The 23,938-nt window shown below is 36.7% G+C and overlaps 1 protein-coding gene and 1 long non-coding RNA gene across 10 annotated transcripts in view; one reads left to right on the top strand and one right to left on the bottom strand.

The window, feature by feature from the left end:
• The window catches only part of rgs3a (regulator of G protein signaling 3a), a 185,604-nt gene that overhangs the window by 70,631 nt on the left and 91,035 nt on the right, over positions 1-23,938 (bottom strand). Inside the window, exon 1 of one of the 9 annotated variants that reach the window (XM_084114356.1) lies at positions 10,750-11,039. The exons of 7 other annotated variants lie outside the window; for them this stretch is intronic. In XM_084114356.1, coding sequence (XP_083970482.1) covers positions 10,750-10,764 — 15 coding nt within the window. In that variant the 5' untranslated portion in view covers positions 10,765-11,039. Of the gene's footprint in view, positions 1-3,842; positions 3,978-10,749; positions 11,040-23,938 lie in introns of those variants that run through there. One more of the 9 variants, XM_084114357.1, reaches the window with a different exon arrangement.
• On the top strand, positions 22,477-23,901 carry LOC311083093. The gene is made up of 3 exons (XR_014606206.1): positions 22,477-22,591; positions 22,903-22,994; positions 23,772-23,901. It is a non-coding gene; the product is annotated as an uncharacterized lncRNA (long non-coding RNA).

Below are 23,938 nucleotides of genomic sequence, written 5' to 3'. Positions count from 1 at the left end.
GCTTTTGCTTGTAATTTGATTATTTGATATTATGTTATTACTGACTGTTTACTTTAATGATGTTTAAGTTTTACATTAATTAAGCTAGTAGTTTTAGCTTTGGTATCGAAATAGGAGAGAATTGTGAATTTCCAATGGTATCTAAAATTTTGGTGTTATTACTGCCTGTTTTTGCCCCCAACAAAACAAAAAAACTGTGTTATGGCTGGTAAACATTTGTACGGCCAATACAATTTCTTAAGTCACAGGACATTGGCAGGTGTGGAAAAAAAAAATTTGTTACAACGATTTTTCAAAATATCTTTAATTTTATCTTAAATTGAATTGATACACCTTGAGGGTGAGTAAATGATGAAAGATTTTTAATGTTTGGGTGAACTGTCCCTTTAAGGGGAATGTTAGAAAATCATTCTTTAAATATATTTTTGTTAACCGGGTATTTGCCGATTTGTTGACATTATCCAATAGCCGTGAATTAAAAAAAAAAAAGTCTTGCAATAAGAAAACAGTTATAGTTAGGGTTGATTTCATGATGACCTTAAAGAAGTCCCATTTGTGAATTTCATTTGTAATATTTCTCAAGTCAAACACTGTGAAGTCTAATCTCAATATTTTCAATAAAGTAAATACACTTATTCTATCCTATGAACAACCAAAAATTTAAATCACTGTGATTTCAATCACAGGTAATTGTTGAATAGTTGCCAGCAATCGCTTTTCTCATTGACATTTTAGTCGAATCGGGCAGTGTGTCTCACGTTTAGCAAGCAGAGAAGATTGTGGAAGCCCACAAATAGAGCCATAAAATATTAACAGAGTAAAGAAAACAGCCTTTATCATTTTTACGGCTATAAGACAATCTTTCTGCTACTAAGGCCCAATATATTCCTCCACTCTCAGAGAGAGAGAGAGAAAGAAGGACATGGAGGCAAGATTAATCAAACACAGAAGGTCAGGGACGCACAATGCTTGATTAAGGTCACACAAACCATCACAAAGTCATTCGGCCCAATAAAGACGCCCGCTGCAGTCATTAACATGGCCGCCGCAGGGAAGCCTCGTTTTCTTGATCCCTCGTGCCCAATCTCACACAAACAAACACAGTTATGTTGCTAAATGAAAGAAGGGAAGTGAAATTTTGCAACCCATAGGCGGGGCATGTTGTATCATCACTGATTGGCATCCATGTAATAGAAATGTAGGTGCTGTTTCTTACAGAGCCTCCCTATAGAGTAACATATGTGAAAACAAAATATGTAACATTATTTGCGCTCTAATGATGTTTCCTCAAGGGATGACCACGACAGAGTGAATAAAAGATGAATCCTGGCGAACGATAGCAACTCGGCGAGTACAGGAATTAGCATTAGGCTAACACGCCGCTTCCGTAGCCTGTTTGTTTACATTCTTGTTTCCAGGAGTCAGTCACTAGTTCCGCCTTCTCGATGACATCACGTACGTCGTTAATAACGGCAAGTGATGATTGGTCGAGAAGCAATGCGTATAGGCTTGTCCACGACAAGCATTCAGGAGTCAAAATTGCATAATCTGACACAGTGACTATCGTAACTGACACAAATATTGTGTAGTCTGAATCCTTTATAAGAGCGCAGTTGTCAAATATGAGATTACAGATTGCCAAATTGCCAAAATTATTAATAATAATGTGAAAACTTATGCAAATTCATGAGTGCAGTTCATAATCAGAGAGCACTGAGGTCAAGGCACAGATTATTGGGAAATATTCTGCTCCTGCATGTGACCCTAGGGGGACTCCATACTTTCTCATGCTGCAGTAAATAGAATTCACAAAAGGGAATAATGTGAATTATCTGTTTAACTGCATGGAATCGTCTGGTTCTTATAGCAGGGCTCGTTGTAGTGCAGTGTTGACATGTACTGTGTTCATTATTGTAGTATGATTCTGCACAGGTGTTTTTACCCGTAGTTTGAATTATGTGTTGCATTGTGTTGTTTTTTTAGGGCTAAAGGAAATTTTGCATTAAAAGACTAAGCTGTCAAATAACATTGGAGATTATAATCATACCAAGTTTTCCCTGTTTACCAGAGGTGAAAATTCACTTTAGTGTTTTACCATGGTTAAAATAACTAGCAGTGATTAACATTCTCCATCGCTACGACGGATTCCCATTAATTGGATTGCAGAGAGGCCATGCATGAGATAAATGCGGATCAGGCTCGGAAATTAATGAGCTTGGGGCAAAAATGCCATGAAACTGACCCCCAAATGCTTAATTGATAATTAATCACAATTAAAGTGAAATTTGAAAAGGAATGAAAAGTGTCGATTGCAGCATTACATTTAGATCTGCTTCTTTTTCAGTGTAGACGGCTTCAGTGATTTTTGCAAACTGAAGTCATTGAGCACTTCATTGATGAGGAACGTTCTTTGCTGTATATCATTTATTCCCAGTTTAAATAACTTTTTGTTTTTCATGCTGCTAAGATAACCAATCTTGATTTATAATATGTAAAAACGCAATAATCTAATTCATAAATGGTTCTCAACTTCTTCTGTCTGTGTAGCCTGCAAGAATATGACAACTTGAGCTTGCATGGACTTTTTGCACAAGTTTGTGCAAAATCTGATGATCAATTATTCCATGGGCAAGAAAATCTAACCGTCGATACTAACGAGCTCACATGGTCAATGCCACAAACTTATTTCGATTTCATTAGTGACCTACAAATATGCAGAACTTTAAAGGGGTGGTTGATTATGATTTCACTTTTCTAACTTTAGTTAGTGTGTAATGTTGCTGTTTGAGCATAAACAACATCTGCAAAGTTACGACGCTCAAAGTTCAAAGCAAAGGGAGATATTTGCTTTTAAAGAAATCGCTTTTTAAGGACTACAACAAACGGCTGGTAGAGACTACACCACATTCCTCCCGGGTTAGTGACATCACCAACCCTAAAATTTACATAAACCCCGCCCCTGAACACGATTTTTAGATTATCAAGACAGAATATGCTAATCAGTGACTAGAAGATAACTACACATCAGCTACATAAATTCATCAACTAACCATTCAGAAATGTCCTGTTGCTTCTACATGTTGTCACTTCTTCTCGAGTCTCTCCATCATTGTCTGACTCCGGTTTGAACATAAAAGGCTAAAAGTTTTTGAAATAATCAGTGCATGTGTGTGTGAGGTAAAATGACACAAGCTGTTGTAGCTCCGCCCCCTGTGCCGGGAGCAGCAGCTCATTTGCATTTAAAGGAACAGACACAAAACGGTGCGTTTTTGCTCACCCTCAAAAAGTGACAACTTTAACATGCTATATAAAAATATCTGAGGGGTATTTTGAGCTAAAACTTCACAAACACACTCTGTGGACATCAGAGACTTATTTTACATCTTGTGAAAAGGGCATTATACCACCCCTTTAAATGACTGTCTTAAGCAACATAAGCATGTAATTACTTCACAGTTGTTGCTCTTAGACAGCAATGAAATTAAAGAAACTTTTGGTCAAGTTTTCAACATCTTTTACACCTGACAAAAAGACCCCAGTATCTCACATGAGTCTCCTCTAGAGTTTCAGAATAGATCTTAATGTCTCAAACTGTGCTCAGATGTGCCAAGAGCCTGACAGAAGCCATATTTCTTAATACAAACTCAATACTTTCAACACCACATTTATTTTATAGTTCTATTTGACCTCAGTTTTAACAGTTAGCCAAGACAAAGTTGATGCCTCCCGAGATTTAAAAGAGCAAAACCATTTTACGCTCAAACAAGGAATAAAACTTACATACACACGCACATACTCGCAAACACTAGTAAAGAAGTAAAGTGCACCATCAACACACTCACCATCAGAGCAAACACACAGCCAAGACACGGGAATCAGACCCTGGTCACATGTGCATCAGTGTGTGTGTGTGTGTGTGTGTGTGTGTCAGACCACGTTAGAGTGCATGCAGATTCTTCTGCAAGATCACAAGAAGTGCAAGAAAGAAGAGACACAGGAAGAATCTAGTGGTTGGACAGGCGACACCCTCTTCACATAAACACACCATGAGTGGAAGGAAAAGAGAGAGAGAGAGAGAGAGAGAGAGAGAGAGAGAGAGAGAGAGAGAGAGAGAGAGAGAGAGAGAGAGAGAGAGTCTGTGTTAGTCTGAGAGTCTTTCACAAACACATCATTAAGCGCAGATCGCTCACCCTAGCCTCACTCAAGACATCATGCCACTTGGCTGGACTTCTATGTCCGACTGAACACACACTCATTAACGTCCACCACACACACAGTAGCCCTATCTGCTCTGTTTGCGCTGCTCAAACTGGCCTGAAAAGCAGAAACGTAAGAATGGTAAACAAGCGCAAACTAGTAGAAATGCTACTAAAAACTACAGCTATGAAGTAAAGCATGTAAATCAAAGATTCATCTCTTAAAAAACAAACATATTATATACAAAGACACACACTGTGATCATAAGAACGGGTGTCACATATTATTATGGAAGGGATGTTTTTGATTCCTCTGTTCCAGTGGTCTTATTACGATTTTAAGCTAATAAGCTGGAATTTGAATAGAATTGGACACCGCAGGATGATTTATATCTGATGGCTTGGGGAATTCTGCACCGAGATCCACGGACAGTAAAGGCCACAAAACAGTTTAAAGGTAGGGTATGGGATTTGCAAAACGGCCGGCAGATTTTGAAAATACACAACTCAAATGATCCTACCTTCTTTCCTCCAACACTGGCCCTGACTCCACCCATTCATGTGGAGGGGGGAGGGGGGAGGGGGAGGGGGGTATGGTACAACCGTTTGATTGACGAACTTACTGTCCAATGATTCTAGGTGGTCTTGGAAATGATTGGCTGGAGTTTTTCGAGTCCTGCCCGTTCCACAGATGATTAAATTGCTTAATTTTGATTTCAGTGCTTCTAACTCAGTGGCTGTAAGTGGGTTAGGAATAGGATTTCAAGTGATTTTGAAAAAATGGACAAAAAAGAGAATCACATACCCCACCTTTAAGTGAAATCTGTGTGATGTCGTTTTGAACAAAGTCATGCCAAAAAGGAGTTTTTTTGGAGTTCGTATTGAGAGTTCGAAACAGCTTAACAAAGCAAACTTTCGGGAAAAGTTCGCTCCAACTGGTAAACACCTTTAACCTGTTAAGCTGTAACCCCACTTTTGAAAAATCCCAAGAAATGACATACCCAAACTGAAACAGATACAGTTCATGAACCCTTTGTACTAAAAGCACAAGTATGATCTCATTTGAAAGCTGACACCTGGCAGTTTATTGTAAATGTAGAATTAATTATTGTCATAATGACAAAAATTGTTATAAATAGCTTCAAAGTTTTGTAAAGTTATTAGAAATTATTTTTTATGAAACATCCTCATGAAAAAAAAATTGAAGTTGGCACTGGAGCAATCTAGAAATGCACTACAGCTAATGCCACATGTCTAAACGTTTTATGTTTAAAATCTTAAGATAATAAGTCCAAAACTCTGTATTTAGTGAAATGTTTTTCAAGACCATGTCATGTGACTTTATTTTGATTTGACGCTAAAATGCTACTGATGTTTATTGTCATCTTCTAACCATCTATCCAGTATATTGTCTTTATTGTTTTGTGGTGCAAACGAGCCCCATTCAGTCTCAGTCTCCCCCTGCACACATTCACACCTCTCCAGCCTAGTTATGGCTCTAAATATGCATTTCTTTTGTCTGCATTATAGTTACTAACGACTGGCTATTCACAGGCTATTCATAGGGTTTCAGTCACTAATTTCTTTTCTTAAAGTTCACCCTTACATTTTAAACTGTATCAAATGCATTTCTTGAATAAAGAAACATTTCAGTAAGCATTCAAAAAATAATAAAAATATAACTTCTAGGTGGCAGGTGCACCTAGGGCTAGCTAGCATGTTAGCTTAGCACACCATCAATACACGACAATTTATGAGATTAAAACCATGTTTGTGCTTATAAACTTACTTTATAAAGCAAATCGAGTATTTTAAATAATTTTTTGTGATCTAATTTGGCTTCAGATAAAAAATCAGACAGAAAATATACTATTGGATAGTGTTCTGCACAACGATTCTATATAGATTAGCATTACATTATAAATATAATCTATTATTATGGAAATACCTGGCATGGATTGAAAAACACAGGTAACTCAAATATCATAGCAAACATGTTTATTGTCTTCAAAACTGCATGTTACAGCCATAGTTACAGCGCGATCTCGTTAGCTTTGTGTGTGTTCGAGGCTTCCTGGATTGTCACATGATTATGGCACTTCTTCATGTTCTAATACTGTGCACAGGGCGGCGAGGGCGCCCTCAGGCTATTGGTATGAATTCAAAACACAGTATCAGAGTTATGCAAACGCTCATAATGATTACATCGACGCATTTGGGTATAAATTCAATAAATATTATTCCTGTCTATAGAAATCTGATGTAAACCTATGAGAATATATCAATATTTCTCCAAATCTGCACATTTTTGAGCTAAAGCCCTGAGGCACGTTGTTTTGTGTATCGCTGTCATGACGACGGCACGGGAGTTTTTTTATGAATGAAAGCGGCTGACGCGCATAATTCATATCAAAGGTATCGAGTAATTTTTTCATTTCATAACTCCTGAAACAAATTAAGAAATAACTGTCGCTATAAGTTTCTCAGAATACAATAGTGGTCAAATTCTGAAACTTGAGTCTTATATCTTTTTAATGATGTATAGTTTGTCAAGGTATAACATTAAATCTGATAGTAACTTTGAACTATATATAAATAAAACCGCTTCAGTGCGTCCGCGCTCTGGCAACGGTTAACAGGTTAAACTACCATAATCTGTGGTGATGATGTAATAAGTGGGCGTGGCTCTGAGGCTCCGCCTTCTTTGACGTGTAAATCTCCAGTTAATTTCTTAAAACGTCAGACGTGAGTAAAAACATGAAGAGCTGCTTTATAGTAGAAACTGAAGTTAATTTCTAATTTAAAGACACTGATACTGCAAAGCTGCTTGCTTTTAAGCAATCTATTGTATACAGTGCCATATAAATAAACGTGATGTGACTGTTGAATTGCAGAGCTTGTGCACACATCCACATCACTATATGATCAGATGCTTTCTGAACTGCTGTTTTCTCACCGCTGTCATTTTAGTCAGGCATTTCAAACTTCTTTTTACCCTTAAGCGATGAACGAAGACGAACTTTACCATAAGTATACTGGGGCCTTGAGAAGCACTTCCAACCAAGCTGATATTAGAAACATAACACAAGCATGGCATCATTTCTGTTGCTGTGGTTCAGATCTAGTTTTGGCACGGGTTCTGTCATCTTCCCTTCTTGATTATAGACTCTCCACAGTTTGAGGTTTCTTTGCTTTAAAACTGTCCATGGTAGATAGCAACCTAAATTCAGTGCAACAACACTCTTTACTGTAGCAATGAGCCACAACACTGCACTAAGACCTTCTTTCCTATGTTCACAGATATGACATAAACCGAACAACGTAAACTGTGTGTTTTCCACCAAATCAGATCCAACATCTAAACATGCAGACTTACTGTGAATTGGGGTAAAGGATGAACAAAGCCATCAAAACAGATTAAATTTGCCATTCGCCACCATAGAAATCCAACATATTGTTTTGAAATAATTTTCTAAAAATATATTTTCACATAAAAATGTAGCCTACTGAATATAAAATAATTGAGTAAATTAGAGCATTCTTTGAAATGAAACATTCTTTGACCCATGGTCAATAAAAATAAATGTATTGTCCCCCTGTGGTGAAAATCCAGCTTTTAATGTTGTTTATGTGTCTATGTGGTGTTTTTAATATGCTTTAAGACAAATCATGTGTAAATTCATAAGTCGACTCCATTGCTGAGTATTTTCTCCTTAAACTGCAGTGAACCAAAGACAGTCTCAAAAACATGGTCTGAAATCGCTGGTGTTTCTGACGTCACAAACTACCTTGTAACCAATCAGATCAACGTGTGATCGTCAACCAGTGGATCTCTGAGCTGAGTGAGTGAGTGGAGGTGGGGCTCATTTGCATATTCACGCATACTAAATGAGGCAAGGGTGTCGAGTTACATTCAAGATATTTTAAGGCATGAGGAAATTTTTCAAGGAAAAAAGTTTTAAATATGTCATTTTGGTGATCAAAGATGAATTTTAAGGGATACAATTTACAATACAGGGGGATATATATATATATATATATATGATTTAAAACAATGGCATTTAAAACACTGATTATCATCCACTGTTTCTAAAAAATAACCCATGAGGTATGACAATAATTCAAAAAGAAAATTAAAATATTTATTTATTTGTTTATTTATTTACTTACTTAAACTCAAATGGTTTGGTTCAAATTAGGAAAAGAATTGGAATAGAATTTTCTGTAACACTTTAGTTTAGGGTCCAATTCTCACAATTAACTAGTTGCTTATTACCTTCCATTTTACTATGATATTGGCTGTTTATTAGTACTTATAAAGCACATATTAATGCTTTACTTTCCATGACTATATTCTACATCTCTTAATCCTACCCAGTACATAAACTTAAAGGGGTGATATAATGCCCTTTTCACAGGATGTAAAATAAGTCTTTGATGTCCCCAGAGTGTGTATGTGAAGTTTTAGCTCAAAATACCCCACAGATATTGTTATATAGCATGTTAAAGTTGTCACTTTTTGAGGGTGAGCAAAAACACACAGTTTTGTGTCTGTCCCTTTAAATGCAAATGAGCTGCTGCTCCCGGCACAGGGGGCGGAGCTTCAACAGCTTGTGTCCTTTTACCTCACACACACATGCACTGAAAATTTCAAAAACTTTTAGCCTTTTATGTTCAAACCGGAGTCAGACAATGATGGAGAGACTCAAGAAGAAGTGACAACATGTAGAAGCAACAGGACATTTCTGAATGGTTAGTTGATGAATTTATGTAGCTTATGTGTAGTTATCTTCTAGTCATTGATTAGCATATTCTGTTTTGATAATCTATAAATCGTGTTCAGGGGGCGGGGTTTATGTAAATTCTAAGGTGATGTCATTAACCCGGGAGGAATGTCGTGTAGTCTCTACCAGCCGTTTGTTGTAGTCCTTAAAAAGCGATTTGAGCGTTGTAACTTTGCAGATGTTGTTTATGCTCAAACAGCAACATTACACACTAACTAAAGTTAGAAAAGTGAAATCATAATCAACCACCCCTTTAACAACTACCTAATAAACAGTAATTAGGAGTTAATTGAGGCAAAATTAAAGTGTGACTGTATTTCCAGTATTCTGAATGGTGCACAACCCTGGTGTCTAAGCTGTTGGTACGTGTGTGTTTTATTTTCACTTTAATCTCATTTTACCATTACTGTTGCTTTGCACCTTAATGGTTCCTCCTTCCCATGGGAAATAAGAAACAAGGGTTTGCTGGTCTTTCTGTCTTTTGGTTTCGTACATGGTTTCTTACACACAAAAGTAAATGTATTCTACGTGCAACAACTGAAATGACAAAAAAAGCAACACAAGCAGCTCTTAAATCAAATCTTTCATTAATTCTAATAGGACACGTCACGCCATATTTGACATCGCCGGCATCAAACAGCATTGACTGAGTTTGTCTTATCACTGACGTGAAACCTTGCATGACACATCTTGACACACGCCATCTTTAAATGTGTGCAAGCAATGAAAGGGAAGATTTGTAATCAGTAGGGACTTAATTATTGGGTTTGTTGCTCACACAACAACGACTGAACGGCTTCAAACACATCACACCAGTCATATGAACTACTGTACTTTTACAGCACTTTCTTTGTATGGAAAAGAGCAGTATGAACACTTTGCTAAATTTCTCTTATTGTGTTTCACATAACGACATAAATGATGACGGATTATGTGGGTAAACTGTTTAAACTGACGAATTAAAGTTTTTCTCAAATGCCACAACAGCAGGAAGTGTTTGAGAACAACAAGTTGAGAAATCTCCTCTTCAAATGAGTTCGCTGTCTTAGTTTCCTGCGCATTTACACGCACGTCTGTCTCATACAGTTACAGTTTACCTCGCCTCCATGAGCATTGTGGGAAATGTACAAGTCAGCGGCTGCCCAGTCATATAAACCTCACACAGCAATCTATCATGACGTACGTCACCTCTCTCTGCGTATGATTTGCTGTATGTGAAAACTAGAGCAAGAAACTTTATTTAACAGTTTTTCACTTGCTTATCTCAGCAAACGCCATTTATAACCAATAAAACACACACAGAGACATAAAATATGAGCATGTTAAACATTTCATATATGGTGATCATCACTCATCATGAAATGCATAAAATATTACCTCCTAAAAAGGAAATAAATCCAAAATAATATCCACAAAATATACGTAGGCTATACTGTCCGTATACATGAAGCTTATCATTGTTAGAAGTAAACATCAAATATGCATCAGAAAACCTTAAAAGGATTCAAAAGACACCAACTTAACCATATTAAATTGAACTAAAAATCAAAAATAATTATTGAAACTTGCATTAAAACTCAAATTTAAAAAAAAATATATGAAATGTAATCTTTACTGAAACCCATTGTGATATTCAGTGAAACTGCACATCCATGTCAATGTCAGCTACACATTTAATAAAATAAAACTGATAAAATAACAAGGTAATGTATTCCCGTCTTCCCGGTCTCTCTCACACACACACACAGTTAGGTGTAAAGCAGGTGTACCTTGAAGACAGGCATCTGTCCGCTCTCTCACATGTGCTGATCCTCAGTCCCGTACGTTAAACGCCTCTTCTGCACTTCTGTCTACAAATGCAAGTTCCCTTTTCTGTGTCTGTTTTGTTCTACCTGTTTCTTTCGCTCTCTCTCTGTGTGGATTTGTCTCACTCTCTCCACGGTTTTATTACATTTGCTGCAGACTGTATGTGTGTGTGTGTGTGTGTGTTTGTGTGAGTGAGTGAGTGAGTGAGTGAGTGTGTGTGTGTGTGTCAGCGGCTGCTCTGAGGCGCGACTGTGCTGCTGAACAAAATTACTGGAGAGAGAGAGAGAGAGAGAGAGAGAGAGAGAGAGAGAGAGAGAAATAGAAGACTGCACACTCTCTTTCTCTCTCTCTCTCTCTCTTTCTCTCTCTCTCTCTCTCACTCTCTCACTCACTCACTCTCTCTCTCTCTCACTCACTCTCTCTCTCTCTCTCTCTCTCACTCTCTCTCTCCCCCTCTCTCTCTTTCTCTCTTTCTCTCTCTCTCTCTCTCACTCACTCTCTCTCTCTCTCTCTCTCTCTCTCTCTCTCCCCCTCTCTCTCTCCCTCTCTCTCTCTCTCTCTCTCTCTCTCTCTCTCTCTCTCTCTCGAGACAGGCCGCTGTCCCGCACTGCTTGCTGTTATTTTTAGAAGCGGCCGAGTCGTGAATCAAAAGCTCGCAAAAGAAACAGGCACATGTCATACGCCAGCAGATCTCTGTCACACACACACACACAGTCCACACAGGTATTTGTGCACATTTCATCAGCCCTGGTGCATTAAAACTGCAAGTTGTTATATTTTTGAGAGGTCATTACTGAGGGAGGCTGTGCGTTGTGTTCTCATAAACTAAGGTTTTATGCTAAACATTATTCTCAAAACAGACTATTCAGCAATAATGAGCAGAGATAAAGCCGTCTGATCTATAATACGTGATAGATCCCAATGCAAGGTCACGTGAAACCTTCAGTCCTCCTACAATCAGATAGATCCGAGACGTCACATTCATCACAGAGTTAAAACCAGCCTGGAAAGGCATTCGCAATTTGGGGAGACTTGACCGAGTTACAAACTTGTCAGTTCTAATGGCTGCACATCAGTCTCATTAAAGTCTCATAGACACTCTGCTGAAATAAATTCATTCATCAGAAAGCAATAAACGAAACTGTCTCAGGATCCATTACCATAAAACATATCTGCCATGCAGGACTGACGTAACATTAAAGTTATAAATGGTTATTGTCCTCTCTTTAAAGACATCCAAACAAGATCCATCAAAGGCTGAGTATCCAGTTTAAATCTTGCAAGAGGTTTTTTTCTTTCTAATATCAATCATCATTAGAGCTGAAGACATTTAGGAGAAAATTAGCTTGGTCCATAATTCATGAAGGTCCGGACTTTATAGCTCTTAAATGGGATAATTCACCCAAAAATGAAAATTCTGTCATCATTTACTCACACACACAGCATGTCGGTAAACAAACATTTGTTGGACCCCATTGACTTCCATAGTTGTTTTTTTCCCCTGTATTATGGAAGTCAATGGGGTCCAACAACTGTTTGGTTGCCGACATTCTTCACAATATCTTCTTTTGTGTTCGACAAGAAACTAATACAGGTTAGGAACAATATGAGGGTGAGTAAATGATGACAGAATATTATTTTTTGGGGTGAACTGTCCCTTTACTATTTTGTACTTGCCCTTGTAAAAAAGTGCCATAGTTCTTAATTGTGGCATTTGTTAAAACTATAATAAGACCATTGGTGGCTCTTCATTACCATACTTACAGTATAGGCCAATGTTTATCGATTTTAAAACACAATCCGGTAACACTTTATTTTACTGTGTCCTTGTTACATATACTATAGTAATAACAGTAAATTATGTATAATTACATGCAACTAACCCTCAACCAAACCCTAATCCTACCCTAACCCTATAGTAAGTACATGTAGTTAATTAATATTACTCAGTACTTAAATATATTATTACACTGTAACAATGACACCTTAATAAAGTGTAACCAAACAATCTATACTTTCTATAAAAAAAGCCTAAAATACTGTATAGTAACTACAACATGTTACTACAATAAAATGTGATAAATTTGTGTACGGGTGATCATGAGTAGTTTTAACCGTGTGTCCAACCCGATCTCATGGTAATTCGTACGAATTTTTACAAGGTGGCGAATTCGTACAAATTAATACGACTTCACCCGTACGAATTAGAATGATTTTTGCTAAATCGTACAGATTTTACGAGTTGCCCAATTCGTATGAAATTCGTACGAATGACCCACACCTGACCACGCCCCTAAACCTACCCATCACATGGGCTTAGACAAATTCGTACGAGTGAGGTTGTACGATTTTGTACGCATTAGCCACCTTTTAATCGTTCGTTCGAATTTGTACGAATTGGTCGTGAGATAGCGTTGGTATGTCAGGCTACAGACTCTAAAACTCAAAGGGTTTTAGAATATTGTTATTCTAAATTATTATTTACAGTGGCAAGATTAACAAATAATCAGATGTTGCCCGAACTGAATATTCCAACACCGCTTTGTAGTCATTACTTTATAGTAAATAGCAAACTGCTCACACACAACTATTACAAAAGCTGCAAACACTCACTGATGCTCAAGAAGGCAACATGATGCATTGATATGTGTGTAGTTTTTTTAATTTGCTCAGGGTAAATTGTACTTTTTTGGTCTTCTAGAAGACAGGAACTAAAAGCGTTACTGGCAGACTGGGAAGAGAGGAGCTACAGCAATGAAGAATACGGGGAAAAATAATGTTTTTTGAACATTCAAGCATGAAATGAATGCATTGTGTTTCTTTTTTGAGCATCAGTGAATCAGTTTGCAGCTTTTGTAATAGTTGTGTTTGCAGGGGCGTAGCCATCATTTCAAAAGTGAGAGGGACAGAATGTCAAGCGTTATACTAGTTTTTTTTACGAAAGAAAGAAAGAAAGAAAGAAAGAAAGAAAGAAAGAAAGAAAGAAAGAAAGAAAGAAAGAAAGAAAGAAATGCAGATGTTCTGTACTTTATACTGCACATAGCCAAGTATATTGTACTATATTGTTTACATATTTCAAATAGTTTTTTGTGTAGGCTACGTCAAACTTCAAGCTTTTAAAACTACTTTGAAATTTCTGGTTAGGCTTTTTCAAGACAACTTAAAGTTTGTCTACAATTTTTTTATCTAATTGTAAAGTGTTACCGAATGACATATGGTAAACATCATGTAGGCTACACATGTTACAGCGCTGCAGATATAGTGGCTGTTAATGCATGAAAATTCAAATTCAGCATTAACAATCACCATCTTTATTCTAATTTGAAGGGCTTTGATTACATATCCGTGAAAATAAAAGACATTACGAATAAAAAAAGACTGAAAATAAGCGCACGTTTGTGCGGGTAGTGAATATTTTCAATTTCCAACAAAACTTGTTAATTATTCAACTGGAGAAATAGCCAGTGTTATTCATCATTGTGCAACACAACTCGGATACCACATGACAACTTACAGTGCTTGACTTTTTCGGGAAAAAGGAGTGAAGCGTTTTTTTGCCGTTCTGAACTCATTACGACCTCTATGAAAATGATGGATCCAGCGCGGGTGCGAGCACAGGCGTGTCGTGACGCACGAGTGACTGATTACCATGGAAATGTGAAACTCACATATAGACTATCTTGACTCTTTGAATTTTAAATCTGGATGTACACACATTGGCCCGCGAAAACCTCAACTTGTCGTGAACACACTTGCCCTATGAAAAAGTGCGGGGGACGAATTTACATTTTATAAAAAGTGGGGGGGACACGTCCCCCGCGTAATCTACGCCCATGTGTGTTTGAGCCCCTCGAGTGTCCTCAGTGTGAAAAGATGGATCTGTCACTGCTGGAAAGGGTTCAAATATGCAGAAGATGCTGGAAAACCAAAGAAAGTTCTGGATCTGGAGGATTTCTCTGAGGAACATCAGGGCAAATGTGGGACAGAATATCACAGAACAGTCATTGGTCATCCAAGGACACAGTATTATGATTCAACTTATGAACAGGGCTATTTTTATAAATTCAGCTATTGTCATATTATATTGTCATGTTTCTGTGTCTTGTCATGTGATTCCGTTTGTCATGTGATCCTGCCATGCGTCTTGTCATTGGTTAATTGTCTGATCATTGTTCACAGGTGTCCCTTGTCTTGTCATTAGTCTGTGTATTGAAGCCCTCATGTTTGCCATGTGTCTGGTGTTTTGTTTCCTGTAGAAAACTGGTTGTAAGTCTATGTTCATGTTCCTGTCTTCATTTTGAGTTTTCATGCCATGGTTTTGTTTCATGTTTGATCTTGTTTGTAATAATGGGTTCTCAATAAGCTTGCCTCCTGTGGTCTACAGGAAACAAAATAACAGACACATGGCAAAAAAAAAAAAAAAAAAAAAATATATATATATATAGACATTTTGCAGATTCTGCAAAAACTTTTGAATACAACTGTAGATATTTGCACGTAAAATTGACAATAGGGCGGCGAATCAATTAAAAATAATAATTAATTGCACAGGTTTCTGTGATTAATCACATCTTTAAAATGTGTAATCATAAATATGCACATAAATTATATATTGTAGTCTCTACACTGTTAAACTATGAATAGGCTATATTCGAAAAGTACGTTTTTCATTCATTGTCACAGTACAGTAATTAAAATATAATTATTATTTAATTAGCTCATAAAAATAGTTAGATAATATTTTTATGCTTTGTAAACAACTTTTTAACCATATAAATGGTGAACAGTATTTAAACCAGCAGTAAAAGAATTGTTAATTGTTATTAGAAGTAAATAATCTTCACTTAGATTAGGTCATGGGAAATCAAAAATTAAGTGCTTTAAACCAACCTTTATTGGACATTAATTGCATTCAAATTCAGTGTTCTTGATGTTTACAAACACAAAAAACACACACACACCACACACACACACACACACACACACACAAAACACTCACGCACACGTAGGGTTTCCATGTTTTATGGGGACTTTCCATAGAAATAATGATTTTATGTGAGAATGTGAGAACTATAAGATAGCATAAAAAAAAAACCATTATCTAACTCTTTACAAAAGAGCAAATTAAACAGTAATAATTTGGTTAATTACAGTGACAATAAATGAAGAACTCACATAGCCACAGTATATAGGCTATAAATATTTTAACAGTGTAGGGACTACAATATATTACCTATGAATAAACTATAAACTAGTAGTTTGCAAATGAATTGTAAATGTATACTTATTATAAAGTGTTACCAATATTTGTTAAATGCTATATTTTTCTTTATTCCAGTACTGATACCAATACTTCTATTTTCTATTTTTAATGATAATGACATGAACAAACATTTCTATCTGCTCATAAGCTGCTTTTACCCATCTTATCACGCACACACTAATGATAGACAGTAGGTGTGCGCGTGCGTGTGTGTGTGTGTGTGTGTGTGTGTGTGTGTGTGCACACGCGCTCCAGTGTGAGGTAAAGATAGTCCCTGAGTGTCCAGTATGACGCAAGAACCGTTGAGCGGCCGGGTTATTTTTAGCCTCTTCCAGGAGAGTCACAGAGCAACGACTGCAGAAAACAATGTTTCTATAATCCTGGACATAAAACTCCTCATGTCAGGCGTGGGACATCACACATCGAAAAGACTACAGCGTGTTTATGAATTACTCATGACCTCATGCTGCTGTTCAGAGACTATTGAGCTTCATTAAACACAAAAACACACATTAAACAATGAAAGAGACCATAAACAAAGTCTTGATTTTGTTTTTGGATTCTACAACAGGTTTTCATGCTTGAATGTTCAAAAAACATTATTTTTCACATATTCTCCATTGTTGCAGCACCTCTCTTTCCAGTCTGTCGTTTCCCGAAAGCAACGTTAGACAACTATGGTCGCAAGTTCCATCGTTATCAGCAGTTCAACGAGTCGGCGTTTCCCAAAACCATCGTCGCAAACAGCATCGCAGAGTTGTGTGTTTGGAGTGATAGAGTGAAAGTTTCTAGTTTGCATGACATGTGGACTCAATAAATCCTTATCTTGAGCCAAACAACCTTGCAAACTAAAAGACGTAAATGACATTTGTATGTATTCTAAATAAAAAATATAGATTGTACTGAAGTACAATCTATATTTTTTATTTAGAATACATACAAATGTCATTTACGTCTTTTAGTTTGTCAAGAGATTTAAAGCGTTGTTTTTGAAGAATGCGCATGTGTGAACGAGCTCTAGTGTGTAAGAATGAGCCTATGATTGAATCTGGAAATAAAGCAAAAAAAACGGAGAAAAATGAGAAATAGTCCTCAGATGTCATGTCCGTAATTTATAGAAAAACATCTTCAGCGTTAATTCGATCTCAAACAGATTCATTAACAGTAGTTATTTCTCCACCACCTGCGTGACATCATTAACCAACGTGGTTGAATGACCAATTTGCGACAATATGTTTTCGGGAAACAGTCGTGACTGGCTAGTTGATTTATTCAACGATGCATCGTACTATAGTAGTTCAGCAGCGAGTTACGGCGTTGTTCGGGACACACACCCCAGTTTAGTTCCTGTCTCTATGAAGCCCCTCCTTCTGAAAAGCACACTGTGCTCTGATTGGTCGGCTGGATCAGTGTGTTGTGATTGGTCAAGCGCTTCCAGTGTGTTTGGAAAATGTCCCGCCCCTTTCCATAACAGAAATATTGCACACAAAATTGGAAAGCACTTTATCATTCTGGCAAGTTCTTATCTGATTGGCTTACTTTACAGAAGAAAGTTACAACATTTTCCCAAAGTTGGTCAGTTCAGTGGAATCACTAGTGTTTTGACCTTTTTTTTGTCCATTATTTTGCAGTGTTTTCTCTCTGCGGAGACTGTGGCATTATCTGAATCCATCACAGAGGTCAAAGAGGCATGCGTGGAAACGACAGGGAACCGCTGGGTTAAATTAAGTTCAGGACATCATTGTCCATCATGTGATATCCTTGCATTGGAGGCAGCCAAATAACACACTCATTATATAAAAAGATCAACTGACAACTCAGTCATACAGTAAGAGCTTTTCCCAAAGACATCCAGCAAGGACATGCAGTATAATACTTTAGTAAGAAGTAACTGGCATTGTTGTGTACAATTCGTTATACAATTCTTGGTTACACTTTATTTTAAGGTGTCATTGTTACAGTGTAATTATATATTTAAGTACTGAGTAATATTAAGCAACTACATGTACTTACTATAGGGTTAGTGTATGATTAGGATGTGGTTGAGGGTTAGTTGCATGTAATTATGCATAATTTATTGTTAATACTACGGTAAGTACATGTAACATATGTAACAAGGACACTGTAAAATAAAGTGTTACGCTAAAATACCGTAAAATAATTCTTACAGCACCTCTAATGGTGATCTGAAACATGTCTTGCATTGTTTTCTATGCAATTAATATTATACATGACCAATCAAATTACTATATTACAACAAAATAACTATGAAAAGAGACATTTACACCCATTTAGTTCAAGTACACTAGTGTGTTGACCACAGACAACCTGGCGTTCGTGCAAATGTTCGGGTCAATCACACAGAACTGAAAGTAACTCTTAATTTCAATAAGGTCCAGTTGATTAAAGCAGATTAAAATAACTCATCTATAAAGGGAACAGTCTTGTAATATACAGTATATCATCTCTCGTTTAATGCATGTATGCATTTTCCTCCCCTTTTCCCTATAAATGCCTCATCTCATTACCTGTTGCATGTCTGAAAAAGAAATGAAATAATTCTACTAACAAATTTGTTTTTAGAGTATTAGAATGATTAGAGTTGCAACATTTATCACTGAATTCCAAAAGAATGCATGCAGTGTCAAGTTGAATGCAATTTAAGTGCAGCATATTTTTCCTCGAGATTAGTGTCTGCAAAAGCGAGGGAAATAAAGAGTAAAAGAGTAACGGGCCTCTGATCACTGAGAGCACACTGTGTTTGTCCTGTGGGACGCAGACAGCAGTGCCGTCATTACACCGCACAATGAAATGAAACATGTATGGAAGGAAATGACAGTTAGATGACATTTCCCGTGAGTCGCCACATGGCCGTTGATCCAGCTGCTCTCGTGTCGGTGTCAGAGCGTGTGTGTGTGTGTGTGTGTGTGCCTGTATGATTCATGAAGCCTCATCATTTCCTCTTATATCGCACAAGAGCATCACCGTGTCAAACGGACACACAGACGTATACCTGCCACAATATGACTCAATACCAGCTATGAGTTTATTAAATCACACAAATATGTACAAACCATAGTACAGGCTTCCCACACCTATAGAGGGTGTGCATTGACGTCAGCCGGACTGAGTGGCAGAAGAGCTGCAGCGTGACTGGATTTAATAGAGGAAACTAAGTAAATTAGGGCTGAACGATATTGAAGAAAAATGTGATAACTCATTAAATAATGCGATATTCGATATGTGATACGATAATGCTTAAAGTGTGTAAAATAAACTTAAATTATCTTTAAAATATATTTAAAATTATAAAACCTACATGTTTCACATTCTTTTTGTGACAAGAAAACATCCCTACAGCTTCTATATTTCGATAATTTCGATATATTGTGCAGCCCTAGAGTAAAACGAAGGATTGTCAGTTTAAACTAAAGGTTGGACTCGATATAGTGTTCCTTACAACTTACCAAAGATCCAGTGATCGTGGATATTGACATGCAGAAGGATTGTGTTTCCTGACATTTATATGAGCCTGATTTCAACGCCGGGGAAAAACATAAAGCAAATTTGTCTGTGAGCGCTTTATATACAATATAGGTAGGTCTAAATCCATGTGATCACTTATATTAATATTATATTAATATCATCCAGCCCTAAAACTTGCAGTTTTTTGACAGTGTTTATTTAAAAACATCTAATTATGCAGAAAATACGATGGTAAATATTTAATTGATGAGTTGTCAATAAAATATATAACAATGCAATCTATAGGTGTGGCGAGCAGGACGAGGGTCATGAGAGAACGACGCCTTTACTTGCATTTTGTACTTGTTTATTTATTTATTTTTTTTAACGTTCACAAAGTTTAATAATAAAATAAACATGGCAGGCAAACACACTTCTGTCCTGCTGAGATACAGAAGACTTCATCGTAAACCAAGAAAGGCAGTGTGTTACGACGGATCTCGGCTCTGCGAAGGCTAATTGTGCTTCATGTTTCTTGTCGTTGAACACAAACATAATGTAAAAATATAGCATGAGTTTCTCATTGTGTATGTTTGTGCATAGTTTTCAAAGAATGAGGGGACATCACACAACTGTGAATAATCTGTGATCAGTGACGGATGCCGTTTGATTGGATGCACACCTTTTGACGTCAATGGCAAAAAGTCTGGGACGTTTTTCATCCTCACTTTGAAAAGTTGATTGGTCCATTTATTTGGAACAGATTATATGGATAGCTTACTTTTTTTATTTACTTTTGGCATTGCTTTTTCCCTGCTGTCTGTGACTCTATATGACAAAACGTGCAACCTATTTTGAGTCAATTTGAGAACCGTGGCCCTAATTCATATCCAAGACACACACACACACACATACAGACATTTAAACGGATCTGGCACATGGCACAGCTGCAGTGAAAGACACGACCGGAACAAACAAACAGACAGACAGACAGAACGATGGGAAACAAAGGTGAAGAGAGGCATAAAGCAAAAGAGGAGAGGAAAAAATGAATGAAAAAGCTGATTCAAAGGCTGATAAAAGCATCTGTGATCAACACACACCTTCTCTTTCATGTGAACGAAGAGCAGAGAAATAAATAATAGCAGGTGTGAGATCTGAATGAAAGCCTATTGGACTAATTATGTGTTCCAATCTATGTGGAATATTATACTAGGTATCTCAGACTCCCAACCATATATTTCTATATTTTGCTGGCTGAAACATAGAACACAGAGCAAAATAACCAGGCATACGGGTATCACCTGAGAGGATCATTTACCTCTATAAGACAGTGACACACCAAGCTGATGTCAAAGAACTAGCGGCAACGAAAGCCAAAATGCTGCATTTAAACACAACGCAAAGACTACAGACGACTAGAAACTAGCATGAGCGTTCTGCGCCTGCGTGTAAAGAAATAACTGTCTAGAGGCTTTCACACCGGGTACTTGAACTTAGGGCGTTTTCACACCTGAAAGTCCACACCAAGGTACGAACCAAAGTTCATGTTTTGATACATTCGGTTAGTTTTGGTTTGGTTTCACATTGCAATTATGCGAGCGCACTAAAGAACTTTACATGACGTACTTGCGTCCTGTCGTCATCATCTCTGTGGGCTGCAACTCGACATTGATTGGTTTGTAAACGGACGTGCGTCTGACATCAGCGTGTTGTCAATTCGGCGGGTAACTTTGACAAGAATGAATGAACAGACGCATATCGTTGCCACTATACTGTTATTATTATGGCATTACTCCCTGCAGCACCAACTATACTCGAGGCTAGTAAACAACCAAAGGTTGAAACAACCAAACAACCTCGAGGTTCGCTAAATAAACATCCTCGTTGTGCGAACATTTTATCGTTGAAGGCAGGACGCAGGACAAATGTGTGTGTGTGTGTGTGTGTATGTGTGAATCAGCTGGAAGAAACGCTGTGGGCAGGACTAACACACTCAAAAAAATGATTTTTCAGTTTTGTTCACTTTACCTGAACAATTCATGTTGAATTAATGCCATTTTGGCTATTTTTCATTTCAACATGATTGTATCATGTTAAACTGACTTAAAACTGTCACTCGTTGGTTTAACATAAAGTTTTCATTTTAAAAGTACATGTTTCAATCACTTAGCTCAGTCAAACTGTTGACTGAATTAAAAAAATATATATAATAACTTACATAATATTTATAATTTATTTTAAATATTTTTGTTTATTAATTTATAGCTTGATTATAATTATAGAAGTGCAATTAAATGGTTATTGGTGTTTTTAGGTTTGTTATTTGTCTTAAATTGCTGTTAAATCAGACTGATACAAATAATGTTTAGTAAAAGTCAATCACACATATAAAATGTGTGTTTTTATAAAGTCAGCCGGACTGAATGTCAAAACAGCCTGAAAACAAACCACATTCTCAACCAAAAGGAAGCGGAAATTTGTTGTGACGCAATTTGCATATCCTGGCGGCAACATTCATAAAATACGTTAATGCTGCGCATGTCTCAAATAGATCGCCACGCCATTAACTGGAATATAAGCTTAAAACAAACAGGTACGTGTTCATCCATTTCCATCACTGTTATTAGAAACAATATTATCAAACTGTTTTATGATGTCGGTTGATACTAATGTGTTATTATGACAGAATGCACGATTGTAAGCCTAAATGAGATGGCCGCGCCATAAACTGTATTAAACAGCACACGAACAGGTAAGTTAAAGTTAACTTAACTCATCTATCCATTTGCATCAGTGTTATTAGAAAAAATATTAGCCAACAGTTTTATTATATTGGTTGAACGTTATGTATTTATGGCCTGATTGCACTATTTTAAGCCTAGATCAACTGAATTAACGTTAAACGGCAAACAAACAGGTAACTTTTTCGTCCATTTGCATCAGTCTGATTAGAAACTATTTTAACAACTGTTTTATTATGTCGACTGATACGGATGAATTTATGACAGAATCCACGATTTTATGCCTGAAAGAGATCACCGCGCCATTAACAGAATTAAACATCAAGCGAAAAGGTATGTGTCTAAGTTTGCACATGTTTGTTAGTTTAATCATCTATCTTTGCACTCTGTTCATTTTCATGGCATCGATCAAAGATATTATATTTTTATTATATATATATATTTTTTTATTTTTTATAAATGGTCTCATTTTACAACTCCCATAGAGAAAACCATGAATTTGACCATTTTTGAATCTGTTCAGCTATCTGTTGAATATAAGCACAAGACAGTCGTTGAAAGTTGTCTTATGAATCATAAAAATAAACTCAATAAATGTTGCTTAATTGTGTTACATTACCATAATTTTGTGTTTTGCCTTCAAGTGCAAAAATGGCATTGATGTCATTAGAACTACGATCCTGACATGTCTACTATCTCAAAGGAAGAGTCAGCTGATGATTTGAAGACACACAAGGTAGGACACATGTCAGGACTACATTATATTTACTTAGGAATACTTTATCCTTTTAGCATAAATCATTATGTCATTAGAATAAATGTATGACTTGGATAAAAATAAAATGAAAATTGTCATGATTTACTCACCCTCATGTTCCAAAACCATAATTTTGTTCATCTTAAGAAAAATAAATAAATAATATATTTCATACTTTTTGTCATATTTTATCCATTGGAAGACTTGTATAAAACTGCTTTATTCATATGGATTAGCTAGGCTATATCTTTATGTACTTATTGAAGCTAAATATTGATTGTCTATAGACTTTTGATGGATGGTCCATGACATAAAAAAAAAACAAATAATTTGTTCCAAAGCTGAACAAGATTCTTGTGTTTGGTATGATGTGATAGTGAGTAAATGATGACAGAAATTTCATTTTGGGGTGAAATATCCCTTTTAAGTACCACTTTACTTTCTACTTTGTAATAAAGAACCGACTGATGCCAAATTACATTTTATTAATGATTTTCTTTATGCTCTAGAACATTCAACCGATAAACCCCTGACATTTTTTCCCAATAAAATCCTTCTGACAAACTGGAAGACGTGTTGTGAAAAGTACTACAGGGTTTTAAATGGGCACAAACCCTTCTGAATAAACACTACTCTGATCCTTCACGTCTTTATTTTAATTTATGAAAATTTAAGTGTCTGCCCTCACAAGGGTCGTTTTTATGATATGTGGTGACATACACTAACACTTTCTTTTTTTTCTTTCAATGCATTTAGGAAAAGGAGTTTGACCAGGTGCAGCAGTCACCATCATTGCTGGTGAGGAGGAACGTTGTCTTTAAACTCACTGGATGTTTTGATTGAAGATGAGGTGGTGATGTCTACCAAGTCTTGGTCAGTGCACTGCTGCTGTTTTTTGCACTTATTTATGCCCTTATTTAGAG

This window comes from Abramis brama, assembly GCF_963993115.1.
Source record: "Abramis brama genome assembly, chromosome: 5".
In the NCBI taxonomy this organism is placed as follows: domain Eukaryota; kingdom Metazoa; phylum Chordata; class Actinopteri; order Cypriniformes; family Leuciscidae; genus Abramis; species Abramis brama.
The sequence above is the reverse complement of the archived record's forward strand: the minus strand, read 5'-3'. Positions and strand labels throughout refer to the sequence as shown.